General features: G+C 42.0%; 1 protein-coding gene across 1 annotated transcript in view; it reads right to left on the minus strand.

Annotated features, from left to right (window-relative positions):
- Positions 1 to 20,000, minus strand: part of LOC115192418 (disabled homolog 1) — a gene marked incomplete in the record, with an annotated part of 82,875 nt that overhangs the window by 19,725 nt on the left and 43,150 nt on the right. Inside the window, 3 exon segments of the mRNA XM_029750906.1 lie at positions 5,603 to 5,734; positions 7,441 to 7,539; positions 10,567 to 10,706. Coding sequence (XP_029606766.1) covers positions 5,603 to 5,734; positions 7,441 to 7,539; positions 10,567 to 10,706 — 371 coding nt within the window.

Raw genomic sequence — 20,000 nt, forward strand, 5'->3', positions numbered from 1 at the left:
GCAGAGTTATACCGAACCTTACCTTTATCATTCAGAGTTAATACCTTAACCCTTACCTTTACCATTCAGAGTTAATACCTTAACCCTTACCTTTACCATGCAGAGTTAATACCTAACCTTAACCCTTACCTTTACCATTCAGAGTTAATACCTTAACCCTTACCTTTACCATGCAGAGTTAATACCTTAACCCTTACCTTTATCATTCAGAGCTAATACCTTAACCCTTACCTTTATCATTCAGAGTTAATACCTAACCTTAACCCTTACCTTTATCATTCAGAGTTAATACCTTAACTCTTACCTTTACCATTCAGAGTTAATACCTTAACCCTTACCTTTACCATGCAGAGTTAATACCTTAACCCTTACCTTTATCATTCAGAGCTAATACTTAATACCTAACCTTAACCCTTACCTTTATCATTCAGAGTTAATACCTTAACTCTTACCTTTACCATTCATAGTTAATACCTTAACCCTTACCTTTACCATGCAGAGTTAATACCTTAACTCTTACCTTTACCATTCAGAGTTAATACCTTAACCCTTACCTTTACCATGCAGAGTTAATACCTTAACTCTTACCTTTACCATTCAGAGTTAATACCTTAACACTTACCTTTACCATGCAGAGTTAATACCTTAACCCTTACCTTTACCATTCAGAGTTAATACCTTAACCCTTACCTTTATCATTCAGAGTTAATACCTAACCTTAACCCTTACCTTTACCATTCAGAGTTAATACCTTAACCCTTACCTTTACCATTCAGAGTTAATACCTTAACCCTTACCTTTATCATTCAGAGTTAATACCTAACCTTAACCCTTACCTTTACCATTCAGAGTTAATACCTTAACCCTTACCTTTAACATTCAAAGTTAATACCTTAACCCTTACCTTTACCATTCAAAGTGAATAGCTTAACCCTTACCTTTATCATTCAGAGTTAATACCTTAACCCTTACCATTACCATTCAGAGTTAATATCTTAACCCTTACCTTTACCATTCAGAGTTAATACCTAACCTTAACCCTTACCTTTACCATTCAGAGTTAATACCTTAACTCTTACCTTTACCATGCAGAGTTAATACCTTAACCCTTACCATTACCATTCAGAGTTAATACCTTAACTCTTACCTTTACCATTCAGAGTTAATACCTTAACCCTTACCTTTACCATGCAGAGTTAATACCTTAACCCTTACCTTTACCATGCAGAGTTAATACCTTAACCCTTACCTTTACCATTCAGAGTTAATACCTAACCTTAACCCTTACCTTTACCATGCAGAGTTAATACCTTAACCCTTACCTTTATCATTCAGAGCTAATACTTAATACCTAACCTTAACCTTTACCTTTATCATTCAGAGTTAATACCTTAACTCTTACCTTTACCATTCATAGTTAATACCTTAACCCTTACCTTTACCATGCAGAATTAATACCTTAACCCTTACCTTTATCATTCAGAGCTAATACCTTAACCCTTACCTTTACCATGCAGAGTTAATACCTTAACTCTTACCTTTACCATTCAGAGTTAATACCTTAACCCTTACCTTTACCATGCAGAGTTAATACCTTAACTCTTACCTTTACCATTCAGAGTTAATACCTTAACCCTTACCTTTACCATGCAGAGTTAATACCTTAACCCTTACCTTTACCATTCAGAGTTAATACCTAACCTTAACCCTTACCTTTACCATTCAGAGTTAATACCTTAACTCTTACCTTTACCATTCAGAGTTAATACCTTAACTCTTACCTTTATCATTCAGAGTTAATACCTTAACCCTTACCTTTACCATTCAGAGTTAATACCTTAACCCTTACCTTTACCATTCAAAGTTAATACCTTAACCCTTACCTTTATCATTCAGAGTTAATACCTTAACCCTTACCTTTAACATTCAAAGTTAATACCTTAACCCTTACCTTTACCATTCAAAGTGAATAGCTTAACCCTTACCATTACCATTCAGAGTTAATATCTTAACCCTTACCTTTACCATTCAGAGTTAATACCTAACCTTAACCCTTACCTTTACCATTCAGAGTTAATACCTTAACTCTTACCTTTACCATGCAGAGTTAATACCTTAACCCTTACCATTCAGAGTTAATACCTTAACTCTTACCTTTACCATGCAGAGTTAATACCTTAACCCTTACCATTACCATTCAGAGTTAATACCTTAACTCTTACCTTTACCATTCAGAGTTAATACCTTAACCCTTACCTTTACCATGCAGAGTTAATACCTTAACCCTTACCTTTACCATGCAGAGTTAATACCTTAACCCTTACCTTTACCATTCAGAGTTAATACCTAACCTTAACCCTTACCTTTACCATTCAGTGTTAATACCTTAACTCTTACCTTTACCATGCAGAGTTAATACCTTAACCCTTACCATTCAGAGTTAATACCTTAACCCTTACCTTTACCATGCAGAGTTAATACCTTAACCCTTACCTTTACCATGCAGAGTTAATACCTTAACCCTTACCTTTATCATTCAGAGCTAATACTTAATACCTAACCTTAACCTTTACCTTTATCATTCAGAGTTAATACCTTAACTCTTACCTTTACCATTCATAGTTAATACCTTAACCCTTACCTTTACCATGCAGAATTAATACCTTAACCCTTACCTTTATCATTCAGAGCTAATACCTTAACCCTTACCTTTACCATGCAGAGTTAATACCTTAACTCTTACCTTTACCATTCAGAGTTAATACCTTAACCCTTACCTTTACCATGCAGAGTTAATACCTTAACTCTTACCTTTACCATTCAGAGTTAATACCTTAACCCTTACCTTTACCATGCAGAGTTAATACCTTAACCCTTACCTTTACCATTCAGAGTTAATACCTAACCTTAACCCTTACCTTTACCATTCAGAGTTAATACCTTAACTCTTACCTTTACCATTCAGAGTTAATACCTTAACTCTTACCTTTATCATTCAGAGTTAATACCTTAACCCTTACCTTTACCATTCAGAGTTAATACCTTAACCCTTACCTTTACCATTCAAAGTTAATACCTTAACCCTTACCTTTATCATTCAGAGTTAATACCTTAACCCTTACCTTTAACATTCAAAGTTAATACCTTAACCCTTACCTTTACCATTCAAAGTGAATAGCTTAACCCTTACCATTACCATTCAGAGTTAATATCTTAACCCTTACCTTTACCATTCAGAGTTAATACCTAACCTTAACCCTTACCTTTACCATTCAGAGTTAATACCTTAACTCTTACCTTTACCATGCAGAGTTAATACCTTAACCCTTACCATTCAGAGTTAATACCTTAACTCTTACCTTTACCATGCAGAGTTAATACCTTAACCCTTACCATTACCATTCAGAGTTAATACCTTAACTCTTACCTTTACCATTCAGAGTTAATACCTTAACCCTTACCTTTACCATGCAGAGTTAATACCTTAACCCTTACCTTTACCATGCAGAGTTAATACCTTAACCCTTACCTTTACCATTCAGAGTTAATACCTAACCTTAACCCTTACCTTTACCATTCAGTGTTAATACCTTAACTCTTACCTTTACCATGCAGAGTTAATACCTTAACCCTTACCATTCAGAGTTAATACCTTAACCCTTACCTTTACCATGCAGAGTTAATACCTTAACTCTTACCTTTACCATTCAGAGTTAATACCTTAACCCTTACCTTTACCATTCAGAGTTAATACCTTAACCCTTACCTTTATCATTCAGAGTTAATACCTTAACCCTTACCTTTACCATGCAGAGTTAATACCTTAACCCTTACCTTTACCATGCAGAGTTAATACCTTAACCCTTACCTTTACCATGCAGAGTTAATACCTTAACCCTTACCTTTATCATTCAGAGTTAATACCTTAACCCTTACCTTTACCATGCAGAGTTAATACCTAACCTTAACCCTTACCTTTACCATTCAGAGTTAATACCTTAACCCTTACCTTTACAATGCAGAGTTAATACCTAACCTTAACCCTTACCTTTATCATTCAGAGTTAATACCTTAACCCTTACCTTTACCATTCAGAGTTAATACCTTAACCCTTACCTTTACCATGCAGAGTTAATACCTTAACCCTTACCTTTACCATTCAGAGTTAATACCTTAACCCTTACCTTTACCATGCAGAGTTAATACCTTAACCCTTACCTTTACCATTCAGAGTTAATACCTTAACCCTTACCTTTACCATGCAGAGTTAATACCTAACCTTAACCCTTACCTTTACCATGCAGAGTTAATACCTTAACCCTTACCTTCATCATTCAGAGTTAATACCTTAACTCTTACCTTTACCATTCAGAGTTAATACCTTAACCCTTACCTTTACCATGCAGAGTTAATACCTAGCCTTAACCCTTACCTTTACCATGCAGAGTTAATACCTTAACCCTTACCTTTACCATTCAGAGTTAATACCTAACCTTACAATTCCGGAGTTAATGCCTAAACTTAACCTTAAACAAAAATTTGACTTTTGGAACAACTTAGAAATTTGATGTTTGAGAAACATGGATCAACATCTAATTCTGACGTGAGACTGAGAGCGAGTTGTAACACACACACACACACACACACACACACACACACACACACACACACACACACACACACACACACACACACACACACACACACACACACACACACATATATACAAGCATATACAGGCAGGCGCACACTCTCACACACACATTCACAAGCATGCACATACACACACACACATCACCTCACATTCACAGTGTAATAAAGCATTTGGATGTGAGGTCTTAGTTTCATTATGAACAGCATCGGAGCAGAGAGCTGGGGATTCTGGGGATTCTGAGGGGTGAGCCTGGGGAACAATGAAATATAGATCATGTTTAATATTTGATTGAGGCATAACAGGGAGTTCCCAGGCAGTGTTCGGACATCACCAGTATAGTGCTGCTTTCCAACATGTTCCTACTTCCTTCCTACCACATCTGAACTCTGATTCAGTCTTAGATAAATCATGTAGTGTGAGTCTCAATCTCTTCTCTCCTTTCATCACTTTCTTTCCTCTCTCTCATCACTTTCTCTGTTCCCTCTCTCTTCTGACTGTATATAATTAGTAGTGAACAGACATCTCTCTTGTCGTCTCGGTCCTCAGAAAACACTACAGGGACGGAACTCTCCTAGCACACACAGAGGAATACATGGCAGCTTGCTGGGTTGCTCTGTTTCCCAGGGCGCCAGGTCAGTTCCTGGGAGGATTGACGGGTCGTTAGAGGTGATGACACACTCACACACTCATCGAGTCGCTACGGGAAATCAATATGGCAGCAGAGAGCAGAGACAGCCTCACACAAAACACAGACACGAGACACAGACAGCAACAACACAGAGAGAATATAGCTCTCTATCTGTAGGGAGCTGATTCAAGGGTCAGGATCTTAATGTGAACACGACAATGTTCCCTGGGGCAAGCAGAGGACATTGGGGAGTCATGGACAACAGAAAAGCAAACAAAGGCACACACACACACACACACACACACACACACGGTACTCACAGACTGTGCTGTCTTGATGGCTACGAAGCGGTGGTTGCCCTCTTTCCCACAGACATAACCAAAGGCTCGGTGGTCTGTGATGTCCTTAGCGATGTAAGAGATCTCATGGACCGCATGGTGGTGCTGGAGGACCTGAGAGAGACCAGGCAGAGAAACACAGTCAGAGACTGGACCCCTGATCTAGAGATGAAAAGAAGAGAGGAAAGAAGGGAGGAGAGAAGAGAGAGAGAGGAGGGAGAGAAAGAGAGAGGAGGGAGAGAAAGAGAGAGGAGGGAGAGGATCTGGCAGTACTTATTTTCAGAGCTCAGACAGCTCTCAGCAGGAAGTGGCCCTCACACACCCCTTGCCAAATTGAGGACAGACGGAGGGAGACAGTCACACTATTCCCTGTGAGCCTCTGTTGTGTTTTTGTGCCAGGCAGGAAGAAGGGGGATTAGACCTCCTCAGCCCCCCCCCCCACACACACACACACACACACACACACACACACACACACACACACACACACACACACACACACACACACACAGACACACCCCCGCCTGCTCGTTTAACAGTCTTTAGTTCCCCTACTTCCCCCAGTTTAGCCAGAGCGTTTGCGCCAGGGAGGGATGGCTGTGCCCATGGCAGATGGCACTGGTTGTCCCAGAGAACGGGAGCAGGGACTGACTCTGCCCACACGCTCACACATACTTACACTGACTTCCAAACACACACACACACACACACACACACACACACACACACACACACACACACAAACACACATAGCACGCTCACACATGCATACCGATGCCACACATACACCCACACACAAGTGTGTGTGTGTGTGCGCATCCGTGTACGTGTGTGTGTGTGTGTGTGAGTGTAAGTGGCAATGACAGTCGCGTCGCTGTAGGCAGTCGAGTTGATCATTTCATCTGCTCACTGGATGTGTCACTACAGGCAGAGGCAATCTCAGAACGCAGCACTGACACCCAAAACACAGAGATGTGTATCTGTCAACCCCACACAGAGCTCTGACAGTACAGAGCACCCGGCAGCAGCCACAGTGGTGTGTGACTGATGCCTTCTATATTTAATAAGTAGGCTGATGATTGTCATCACTCCCATTGACTGACCTGACAATAATAAGAGCCCCTCCCCTCCAATAACCAAGCCAGCAGGAGAGGCCCCGGGATCACACGCACGTACGCCACACGCATAAACACACAGGACGTACGCACGCCCACACAAACATGCATGCCGGTAGATTGAACCCCGGTTCCTCGTGAGATTCTGAGGCTGGAGAGGGGTTGACATACGCACTTTTCCTTTCTCCCTCTCTCCCTCTCTCCACCCCTCCATCGCCACGGTGACCATGATAGAGAGAGAGCGAGAACACGGGCACCCGCCCTCTGTGGGGACGGAGGAGAAATTAATGTTCCCTCGCTCCTCTTCTCCATCCTCCACGACCTTCCCTCTTCCGTGAGAGAGCTCATCCATCCATCCGTCCATAAGGGGGGTCGGGGGATGTAAGCAGTATGGCTGCGGTGTGGGAGGTAGAGAGGCAAGGCCACACACACACACACACACTCACACACCGTGGCACCCTGCACACAGAGAAAGACAGACTGCACTGATATCAGACGATAAACCAGGTTTGTATTCTGATCTACTTAGGAGGTTTCAATTAGGTCCTCCTGATTTCCCCCGGGACTACTTAGAGCTGCCTCATTAACAAGCCCACCTGTCCCCCTGGACCACACACACACACACACACACACACACACACACACACACACACACCACACACACACACACACTCACACACACACACACACACCTTTAAAACTCACCCCAAACTTCTCATCAAAGATCTTGATCCCTCCAAAGGAGACAGTCAGAAACACCTTCTGTTTGTGGTGTCCTTTAGAGCGCCCTGCTGCTGCTATACCCTACAGAACAGACACAAAGAGGCAGGATATAGACACGCACAAACACACGTCTACTTACTGTAAATGGACAAGAGCAGAGAGGAGGAGGAAAGAGCAGAAGTGCGTGCGTGTGTGTGTCTCAGGGTTTCCGCTAGCCGGTAATAGCTGGCTTTTGTCTGATAGAAAGAATATAGAAAAGCAGATCAATAAAATTAGCGCCGGCCAATTGTCCAGTCGATGTAAATACCAAAATACCAGTCGATGTAAATACCAAAATACCAGTTGATGTAAATACCAAAATACCAGTCGATGTAAATACCAAAATACCAGTTGATGTAAATACCAAAATACCAGTCGATGTAAATACCAAAATACCAGTTGATGTAAATACCAAAATACCAGTTGATGTAAATACCAAAATACCAGTTGATGTAAATACCAAAATACCAGTCGATGTAAATACCAAAATACCAGTTGATGTAAATACCAAAATACCAGTCGATGTAAATACCAAAATACCAGTTGATGTAAATACCAAAATACCAGTCGATGTAAATACCAAAATACCAGTTGATGTAAATACCAAAATACCAGTTGATGTAAATACCAAATACCAGTTGATGTAAATACCAAAATACCAGTTGATGTAAATACCAAAATACCAGTTGATGTAAATACCAAAATACCAGTCGATGTAAATACCAAAATACCAGTCGATGTAAATACCAAAATACCAGTCGATGTAAATACCAAAATACCAGTCGATGTAAATACCAAAATACCAGTCGATGTAAATACCAAAATACCAGTTGATGTAAATACCAAAATACCAGTTGATGTAAATACCAAAATACCAGTTGATGTAAATACCAAAATACCAGTTGATGTAAATACCAAAATACCAGTTGATGTAAATACCAAAATACCAGTTGATGTAAATACCAAAATACCAGTCGATGTAAATACCAAAATACCAGTCGATGTAAATACCAAAATACCAGTCGATGTAAATACCAAAATACCAGTCGATGTAAATACCAAATACCAGTTGATGTAAATACCAAAATACCAGTCGATGTAAATACCAAAATACCAGTCGATGTAAATACCAAAATACCAGTTGATGTAAATACCAAAATACCAGTCGATGTAAATACCAAAATACCAGTTGATGTAAATACCAAAATACCAGTCGATGTAAATACCAAAATACCAGTCGATGTAAATACCAAAATACCAGTTGATGTAAATACCAAAATACCAGTCGATGTAAATACCAAAATACCAGTCGATGTAAATACCAAAATACCAGTTGATGTAAATACCAAAATACCAGTTGATGTAAATACCAAAATACCAGTCGATGTAAATACCAAAATACCAGTCGATGTAAATACCAAAATACCAGTCGATGTAAATACCAAAATACCAGTCGATGTAAATACCAAAATACCAGTCGATGTAAATACCAAAATACCAGTCGATGTAAATACCAAAATACCAGTCGATGTAAATACCAAAATACCAGTCGATGTAAATACCAAAATACCAGTCGATGTAAATACATTTGACTGGTCATGCTTATCGGTCTACAGGTTAATTTGCATCATTTTGTGGAATGAAATTAGCACGTGTGTATAGTCTATTCGTTATGTATCTCAGCACACGTGTACAGCATACATATACAGAGCCTTCGAGTGGAAAATCTGTCTGACAGCAGAGGAGCTGCTGCCGCAGCATCTTGTGATGCGTTCTGAACAACAGGGAACTCTGAAAAAGACCCGGTCAAAATCTTTTTTATCCAGTTTAGGACTACCGGTTGTATGAATCTGGGATCTATCGTCCCAACTGGCTCAGAGTCTGTTTGGAATAGGCTATTTCTCTGTCGACCAAAGCCTTGACATAAGCTAGTTATTTTGCTGTTCGTTACTCATCTTATTGGCTGAGGAAAAGTAAATGTGGACAGTTATTCTAACATGTTCAAAGTGCACATCAGAATTTGGTAAGAAGGACCACAAACCATTGCATCCTGGACTTGCATGTTCTGTTAATATGAATGACCATAGTTTAAATGTGATTTGTGTCATTCTGAGCACTGTGGGTGGACGCCCTAATCAGTTTACGCATCCAATGCAAAAGGCTCCGGTAAATTTCTCAAATGTACGGTAAATTAAAATGTTGCCGGTCAAATGTCCGGCGCCATATTTTCCTAACGGAAACCCTGGTGTGTGTATTTCCTGTCTGGATGAGCAAATTGGGAAACAAGTTGATCAATGCACCGTTTGCCTCTGCTCCTCACCCCTCACCTCTCCTCTCCTCACCTCACCCTTCACCTGTCCTCACCCCTGACCCCTCACCTCTCCTCTCCTCACCCCTCACCTCACCTGTCCTCACCTCTCCTCTCCTCTCCTCATCCCTCACCTCACCCCTCACCTGTCCTCACCCCTGACCCCTCACCTGTCCTCACCCCTCCTCTCCTCACCCCTCACCTCACCCCTCACCTGTCCTCACCCCTCACGTCTCCTCACCCCTCACGTCTCCTCACCCCTCAGGTCTCCTCACCCCTCACCTGTCCTCACCCCTCACCTCTCACGTCTCCTCACCCCTCATGTCTCCTCACCCCTCACCTTTCCTCACCCCTCACCTTTCCTCACCCCTCACGTCTCCCCACCCCTCACCTCTCCTCACCCCTCACCTCTCCTCACCTTTTCACCCTATCCTTCTGTCACACAATTACCCAGCATGTTAAATGAGATAGGAGCCTAAATCACTATCCTCACCTCCTCTCTCCCTCATCCTCCCTTCTCTCTCCCCTTCCTCACCACCTCTCTACCCATCCTCACCGCTCTCCCCCATCCTCCCTCCTCTCTACCCATTCTCACCTCCTCTCTCCCCAATCCTTGCTCTGCTCTCCCCCATCCTCACCTCCCCTCTCTCCCCCATCCTCTCTCCTCTCTCCCCCATCTCCGCCTCATTATGTTCCATTATTACCTCAGACCCCCTTCCCCCTCATTCCCTGTCCTCGGGGTCAAACACACACACACTCACCTTGAGCTTCATCATGGAGTCTTGACAAAGTTTGTCTCCCCTCGCGGCCATGACTTCGTCCAGACCGATGAGTTTAGCCTTGTAGCGAACGCCATCCCCCTTAAACCGCCTGATCAACCCGGCCTCGCTACGATCCTGCCCTGAGAGAGACACAAATACAGAGTCAGTACAGTACAATAAACGCACATGACCATGACCCCCATCCCTCCCTATTCTATCTCTCTCTCTCTCTCTATCCATCTCTCTCTATTCTATTTCTATCTCTATCCATCCATCTCTCTCTATTCTATCTCTATCTCTATCCATCCCTCCCTATTCTATCTCTCTCTCTCTATCCATCTCTCTCTATTCTATCTCTATCTCTATCCATCCCTCCCTATTCTATCTCTCTCTCTCTATCCATCTCTCTCTATTCTATTTCTATCTCTATCTATCCATCTCTCTCTATTCTATCTCTATCTCTATCCATCCCTCCCTATTCTATCTCTCTCTCTATCCATCTCTCTCTATTCTATCTCTATCTCTATCCATCCCTCCCTATTATATCTCTCTCTCTATCCATCCCTCCCTATTCTATCTCTATCTCTATCCATCCATCCAACTCTATTCTATCTCTATCTATCCCTCTCTATTCTATCGCTATCAATCCATCTCTCTCTTTTCTATATCTATCCATCCCTCTCTTTTCTTTGTCTATCCATCCCTCCCTATTCTATCTCTCTATTCATCTCTCCCTATTCTATCTCTCTATCCATCCCATCTCTATCTCTATTCATCCCTCCCTATTCTATCTCTCTATCCATCCCATCTCTATCTCTATTCATCCCTCCCTATTCTATCTCTCTATCCATCCCATCTCTATCTCTATTCATCCCTCCCTATTCTATCTCTCTATCCATCCCATCTCTATCTCTATTCATCCCTCCCTATTCTATCTCTCTATCCATCCCATCTCTATCTCTATTCATCCCTCCCTATTCTATCTCTCTATCCATCCCATCTCTATCTCTATTCATCCCTCCCTATTCTATCTCTCTATCCATCCCATCTCTATCTCTATCCATCCCATCTATCTCTATCCATCCCTCCCTATTCTATCTCTCTATCCATCCCATCTCTATATCCATCCATTCCATCTATCTCTATCCATCCCTCCCTATTCTATCTCTCTATCCATCCCTCCCTATTCTATCTCTCTATCCATCCCATCTCTATCTCTATCCACCCCTACCCATTCTCTCTCTACCTCTATCCACCCCTACCCATTCTCTCTCTACCTCTATCCACCCCTACCCATTCTCTCTCTACCTCTATCCACCCCTACCCATTCTCTCTCTACCTCTATCCACCCCTACCCATTCCCTCTCTACTTACCTCTATCCACCCCTCCCCATTCTCTCTCTACCTCTATCCACCCCTACCCATTCTCTCTCTACCTCTATCCACCCCTACCCATTCTCTCTCTACCTCTATCCACCCCTACCCATTCTCTCTCTACCTCTATCCACCCCTACCCATTCTCTCTCTACCTCTATCCACCCCTACCCATTCTCTCTCTACCTCTATCCACCCCTACCCATTCTCTCTACCTCTATCCACCCCTACCCATTCTCTCTACCTCTATCCACCCCTACCCATTCTCTCTCTACCTCTATCCACCCCTACCCATTCTCTCTCTACCTCTATCCACCCCTACCCATTCTCTCTCTACCTCTATCCACCCCTACCCCTCCTCTCTCTACCTCTATCCACCCCTACCCATTCTCTCTCTACCTCTATCCACCCCTACCCATTCTCTCTCTACCTCTATCCACCCCTACCCATTCTCTCTCTACCTCTATCCACCCCTACCCATTCTCTCTCTACCTCTATCCACCCTACCCATTCTCTCTCTACCTCTATCCACCCCTACCCATTCTCTCTCTACCTCTATCCACCCCTACCCATTCTCTCTCTACCTCTATCCACCCCTACCCATTCTCTCTCTACCTCTATCCACCCCTACCCATTCTCTCTCTACCTCTATCCACCCCTACCCATTCTCTCTCTACCTCTATCCACCCCTACCCATTCTCTCTCTACCTCTATCCACCCCTACCCATTCCCTCTCTGAATGATGGTGTGACATTTTGTTCTTATCTCCTCTCTCTTTCTGTTTCCCCTCTCTTCTCACACTCTCTATTATCTATGTGTGTAGTGTGTGGGTGTATTGAGTGTGTGTACTAGTGTGTTTGTGTGTGTTGTCCTTGCTCCTCTCTCTATGTTATCTCCTGTGGTTAGTAAAGTACTCCTCACAGACAACAGAGTGGGAGGGAGGGAGGGAATTAAGAAAATTCCCAAAGTTAAGAAAAGCTTTGACTAAGTACAGACTCAGTGAGCATAGCCTTGCTTTTGAGAGATGCCGCAGAAGGCACAACTGGCTCTCGAGAGCACACTGCCCACAAAATGAGGTGGAAACTGAGCTGCACTTCCTAACCTCCTGCCAAATGTATGACCATATTAGAGACACATACAGTTGAAGTCGGAAGTTTACATACACCTTAGCCAAATACATTTAAACTCAGTTTTTCACAATTCCTGACATTTAATCCTAGTAAAAATTCCCTCTTTCAGGTCAGTTAGGATCACCACTTATTTTAAGAATTTGAAATGTCAGAATAATAGCAGAGAGAATGATTTATTTCAGCCTTTATTCCCACATTTATTGGGAATAATGATTTATTTCAGCTTCTGGGTCAGAAGTTTACATACACTCAATTAGTATTCGGTAGCATTGCCTTTAAATTGTTTAACTTGGGTCAAACGTTTCGGGTAGCCTTCCACAAGCTTCCCACAATAAGTTGGGTGAGTTTTGGCCCATTCCTCCTGACAGAGCTGGTGTAACTGAGTCAGGTTTGTAGGCCTCCTTGCTCACACACGCTTTTTCAGTTCTGCCCACAAATTTTCTATAGGATTGAGGTCAGGGCTTTGTGATGACCACTTCAATACCTTGACTTTGTTGTCCTTAAGCCATTTTGCCACAACTTTGAAAGTATGCTTGGGGTCATTGTCCATTTGGAAGACCCATTTGTGACCTGACTGATGTCTTGAGATGTTGCTTCAATATATCCACATAATTTTCCTGCCTCATGATGCTATCGATTTTGTGAAGGGCACCAGTCCCTCCTGCAGCAAAGCACCCCCACAACATGATGCTGCCACCCCCATGCTTCACGGTTGGGATGGTGTTCTTCGGCTTGCAAGCCTCCCCCTTTTTCCTCCAAACATAACAATGGTCATTATGGCCAAACAGTTCTATTTTGGTTTCATCTGACCAGAGGACATTTCTCCAAAAAGTACGATCTTTGTCCCCATGTGCAGTTGCAAACCGTAGTCTGTCTTTTTTATGGCGGTTTTGGAGCAGTGGCTTCTTCCTTGCTGAGCGGCCGTTCAGGTTATGTCGATATAGGACTCGTTTTACTGTGGATATAGATACTTTTGTACCTGCTTCCTCCAGCATTTTCACAAGGTCCTTTGCTGTTGTTCTGGGATTGATTTGCACTTTTTACACCAAAGTACGTTCATCTCTAGGAGACAGAACGCGTCTCCTTCCTGAGCGGTATGACGGCTGCGTGGTCCCATGGTGTTTATACTTGTGCACTGTTGTTTGTACAGATGAACGTGGTACCTTCAGGAATTTGGAAATTGCTCCCAAGGATGAACCGGACTTGTGGAGGTCTACAATTTTTTTCTGAGGTCTTGGTTGATTTCTTTTGATTTTCCCATGATGTCAAGCAAAGAGGCACTGAGTTTGAAGGTAGGCCTTGAAATACATCCACAGGTACACGTGACGATCGTCAAAAGGAGTAGACCAAGGTGCAGCGTGGTACGTATTCATATTTATATTTATTGTAACTCAGAACACTCAAACAAAATAACAAGCAATGAAAAAACGAACGTCACGTTCTCCAGGCTTACTGAGCTGACAAAAACAAGATCCCACCCTGAAGGAGGGAAAAAGGGCTGCCTATGTATGATTCCCAATCAGAGACAATGATAGACAGCTGCCTCTGATTGGAAACCATACTAGGCCAATCAACAACAAACAAAAAAAAACCATAGAAATATGACACATAGAATGCCCACCCCATGTCACACCCTGACCTAACCAAACAGAGAAAATGTCTCTCTCAGGTCAGGGTGTGACAACACCTCCAATTGTATCAAATGGTGTCAATTAGCCTATCAGAAGCTTCTAAAGCCATGGCATAATTTTCTGGAGTTTTCCAAGCTGTTTAAAAGGCAAAGTAAACTTACAGCATGTAAACTTCTGACCCACTGGAATTGTGATACAATGAATTATAAGTGAAATAATCTGTCTGCAAACAATTGTTGGAAAAATTACTTGTGTCATGCACAAAGTAGATGTCTTAAGCGACTTGCCAAATCTATCGTTTGTTAACAAGAAATTTGTGGAGTGGTTGAAAAATGAGTTTTAATGACTCCAACCTAAGTGTATGTAAACTTCCGACTTCAACTGTATTTCCCTCAGATTACACAGACCCACAAAGAATTCTAAAACGAATCCAATTTTGAGAAACTCCCATATTTAATAGGTGAATACCACAGTTACCATCACAGTAGCAAGATTTGCAACCTGTTGACATAAGAAAACGGCAACCAGTGAACAAACACTATATGGTCTTCCTTCTGGTGTGTGTAACTGTAATTTGACAGCCAGCCAAACCTATTTAAAAAGAAACAGAATCATTGTGAGGATTCCAAAAACCTCCAGTGTTTTATTGATGAAACAAAGTGAAAAAGCAATGCTTCAAAGGCTTTAACAAGGATGGCAGGAGATAACCAGAAGTGCGGCAACCGTTCTCAACAATGACTCTTAACTAAATTATTCCTGGTGCCCTTCTCAGCGCCAAAGAAAAATAGCAAGCTAGATGTCGTTAAATAGAATGGCCACCGGGTGGCGCATATCAACATGGATATACAGTGCATTCAGAAAGTATTCAGACCCCTTGACTTTTTCCACATTTTGTTACGTTACAGCCTTGTTCTAAAATTGATTCAATAGTTTTTTCCCCCTCATCAATCTACACACAATACCCCATAATGACAAAACAAAGCAAGGTTTTTAGAAATGTTTTCAAATGTATATAAAAGAAAATGGAACATCACATTCACATAAGTATTCAGACCCTTTACTCAGTACATTGTTGAAGCACCTTTGGCAGCACCTTTCAAGTCTTCTTTGGTATGTCGCTATTCAGACCTCTTGACTTTTTACACATTTTCTTATGTTGCTTACGTTATTCTAAAATTGATTCAATAGTTTTTCCCTCATCAATCTACATACAATACCCCATAACGACAAAGCAAAAACAGTTTTTTTATCCATTTTTGCAAATAAAAAACAACAACTGAAATATCACATTTACATAAGTATTCAGACCCTTTACTCAGAAATTTGTTGAAGCACCTTTGGCAGCGATTACAGCCTCGAGTCTTCTTGGGTATGACGCTACAAGCTTGACAAACCTGTATTTGGGGAGTTTCTCCCCTTCTTCTCTGCAGATCCTCTCAAGCTCTGTCAGGTTGGATGGGGAGGGTTGCTGCACATCTATTTACAGGTCTCTCTAGAGATGTTCGATGGCTTCAAGTCCGGGCTCTGTCTGGGCCACTCAAGGACATTCAGAGACTTGTTCCGAAGCTACTTCTGTGTAGTCTTGGCTGTGTGCTTAGGGTCGTTGTCCTGTTGGTAGGTGAACCTTCGCCCCAGTCTGGGGTCCTGACCGCTCTGGAGCAGGTTTTCATCAAGGATCTCTCTGTATTTTGCTCTGTACATCTCTCCCTTGATCCTGACTAGTCTCCCAGTCCTTGCCGCTGAAAAACATCCTCACAGCATGATGCTGCCACCATGCTTCATCGTAGGGATGGTGCCAGGTTTCCTCCAGATGTGACGCTTGGCATTCAGACCGAAGAGTTCAATCTTGGTTTCATCAGACCAAAGAATCTTGTTTCTCATGGTCTGAAAGTCCTTTATGTGTCTTTTGGCAAACTCCAACCGGGCGGTCATGTGCCTTTTACTGAGGAGTGGCTTCCGTCTGGCCACTCCACCATAAAGGCCTGATTCGTGGAGTGCTGCAGAGATGGTTGTCCTTCTGGAATGTTCTCCCATCTCCACAAAGGAACTCTGGAGCTCTGTCAGAGTGACCATCAGGTTCTTGGTCACCTCCCTGACCAAGGCCCTTCTCCCCCGATTGCTCAGTTTGGCCGGGCGGCCAGCTGTAGGAAGAGTCTTGGTGGTTCCAAACTTCTTCCATTTAAGAATGATGGAAGCCACTGTGTTCTTGGGGACCTTCAATGCTGCAGACATTTGTTGGTACCCTTCCCCAGATCTGTGCCTCGACACAATCCTGTCTCGGAGCTCTACGGACAATTCCTTCGACCTCATGGCTTGGTTTTTGCTCTGACATGCACTGTCAACTGTGGGACCTTATATAGACAGGTGTGTGCCTTTCCAAATCATGTCCAAGCAATGGAATTTACCACAGGTGGACTCCAATAAATTTGTTGAAACATCTCAAGGATGATCAATGGAAACAGATGCACCTGAGCTCAATTTCGAGTCTGATAGCAAAAGGTCTGAATACTTACCGTAATTTCTGGACTATAAGCCGCAACTTTTTTCCCACGCTTTGAACCTCGCGGCTTAAACAATGACGCGGCTAATATATGGATTTTTCCCGCTTTCAAATTTTTTTCTCTCAAAAAAACACATTCTGTGACGTGCTCAGTTTTTTGGTGGCATGAAGCTTTCATTAGACCAATGAAATTGCCGAACGGGTTAAGGTCAAACAACTTTTTTGTTTACTGTTTAGATTAAATCGAGCGCTCTCAAACTTCCCATCATTCTGATTACGGTAGTCATTTTGTCACCCTCATGGCAAAGACACGGAGAAATGCATATGATGCAGCTTTCAAGTTGAAGGCGATTGATCTGGCTGTTGGAAAAGGAAATAGAGCTGCTGCACGGGAGCTTGGTCTTAATGAGTCGATGATAAGACGTTGGAAACAGCAGCGTGAGGAATTGACTCGGTGCAAAAAGACAACTAAAGCTTTCAGAGGGAAGAAAAGCAGATGGCCCGAACTAGAAAATGAGCTTGAAGACTGGGTCAACACACAGAGAGCAGACGGCCGAGGTGTTGCGGCTTATAGACATGTGCGGCTTATTTATGTTCAAAATATATAAAAAAATTTAATTCAGTGGGTGCGGCTTATATTCAGGTGCGCTCAATAGTCCGGAAATTACGGTATGTAAATAAGCCATTTCTGTTTAAAACATTTTATACATTTCAAAATTCCTAAAAAACTGTTTTTGCTTTGTCATTATGGGGTACTGTGTATAGAATTGATAAGGGACATTTTTTATTTAATCCATTTTAGAATAAGGCTAGTAACATAACAAAATGTGGAAAAAGTGAAAAGGTCTGAATACTGTCTGAATGCACTGTAAACCCTGAATGAGGCAGAGCAAATACCATTGTAAATACAACTCATTTATTTTCCCTTTTGTACTTAAACTCTTCAATATTTTTACAACACTGTACACCCCCACAATATAACATTCGAAATGCCTCTATTCTTTTAAAACAGTTGTAAGGTTTACTGTTTATTTATGATTGTTTATTTCCCTTTGATTCGTTATGTATTTCACTTGCTATGGCAATGTATGTTTCCCGTGCCTATAAAGCCATTTTGAATTGAATTGTGAGAGAGAACGAAAGAGACCCTCAGGGGATGAGATTTTAGCCTGATCTGTCGCAGCTCTCTCAGGACCTTAATCCTGTTCCATCACTCTGAGAAGAAACACCACACACATACGAGAGGCAAGCAGGAAGCACTGGGTTCCGGGGGGTTTAGGGTTTCAGTGCCTTGCTGAAGAGAACAACGGCAGTAGGTACTGATCACAGAAACCCTCCAGCCCTGGGATTCAAACCACCAATCCTCCAGCGGCTAACTCTGGAACCTAAATCAAATCAAATCAAATCAAATTGTTTTAGTCACATGCACACGGTTAGCAGATGTTATTACGAGTGTAGCGAAATGCTTATGCTTCTAGATCCGACAGTGCAGCAGTATCTAACAGGTAATATCTAACAATTCCACAACAACACCTAATGTCTATCAAATTCCACAACAACACCTAATATCTAACAAATTCCACAACAAAACCTAATACAAACAATCTAGTAAAGGAATGGGATGAGAATATATAAGTATAAAATATGTGGATGAGCAGTGATAGGGAGGCTAAGATGCAATACATAGTAAAGAATAGATAGTGAAGGATACAGTATATGCAGTTGAAGTCGGAAGTTTACATACACTTAGGTGGAGTCATTAAAATTTGTTTTTCAACCACTCCACAAATTTCTTGTTAACAAACGATAATTTTGGCAAGTCGCATAGGACATCTACTTTGTGCATGACACAAGTAATTTTTCCAACAATTGTTTACAGACAGATTATTTCACTTATAATTCACTGTATCACAATTCCAGTGGGTCAGAAGTTTACATACACTAAGTTGACTGTGCCTTTAAACAGCTTGGAAAATTCCAGAAAATGATGTCATGGCTTTAGAAGCTTCTGATAGGCTAATTGACACCATTTGAGTCAATTGGAGGTGTACCTGTGGATGTATTTCAAAGCCTACCTTCAAACTCAGTGCCTCTTTGCTTGACATCATGGGAAAATCAAAAGAAATCAGCCAAGACCTCAGAAAACAATTGTAGACCTCCACAAGTCTGGTTCATCTTTGGGAGCAATTTCCAAACGCCTGAAGGTACCATGTTCATCTGTACAAACAACAGTACGCAAGTATAAACACCATGGAACCACGCAGCCGTCATACCGCTCAGGAAGGAGACGCGTTCTGTCTCCTAGAGATTAACGTACTTTGGTGCGAAAAGTGCAAATCAATCCCAGAACAACAGCAAAGGACCTTGTGAAGATGCTGGAGGAAACAGGTATAAAAGTATCTATATCCACAGTAAAACGAGTCCTATATCGACATAACCTGAAAGGCCGCTCAGCAGGGAAGAAGCCACTGCTCCAAAACCACCATAAAAAGACAGACTACGGTTTGCAACTGCACATGGGGACAAAGATCGTACTTTTTGGAGAAATGTCCTCTGGTCAGATGAAACCAAAATAGAACTGTTTGGTCATAATGACCATTGTTATGTTTGGAGGAAAAAGGGGGAGGATTGCAAGCCCGAAGAACACCATCCCAACCGTGAAGCACATGGGTGGCAGTATCATGTTGTGGGGGTGCTTTGCTGCAGGAGGGACTGGTGCACTTCACAAAATAGATGGCATTATGAGGCAGGAAAATTATGGGGATATATTGAAGCAACATCTCAAGACATCAGTCAGGA

The sequence above is a fragment of the Salmo trutta genome, chromosome 4, assembly GCF_901001165.1.
Source record: "Salmo trutta chromosome 4, fSalTru1.1, whole genome shotgun sequence".
Lineage (NCBI taxonomy): Eukaryota > Metazoa > Chordata > Actinopteri > Salmoniformes > Salmonidae > Salmo > Salmo trutta.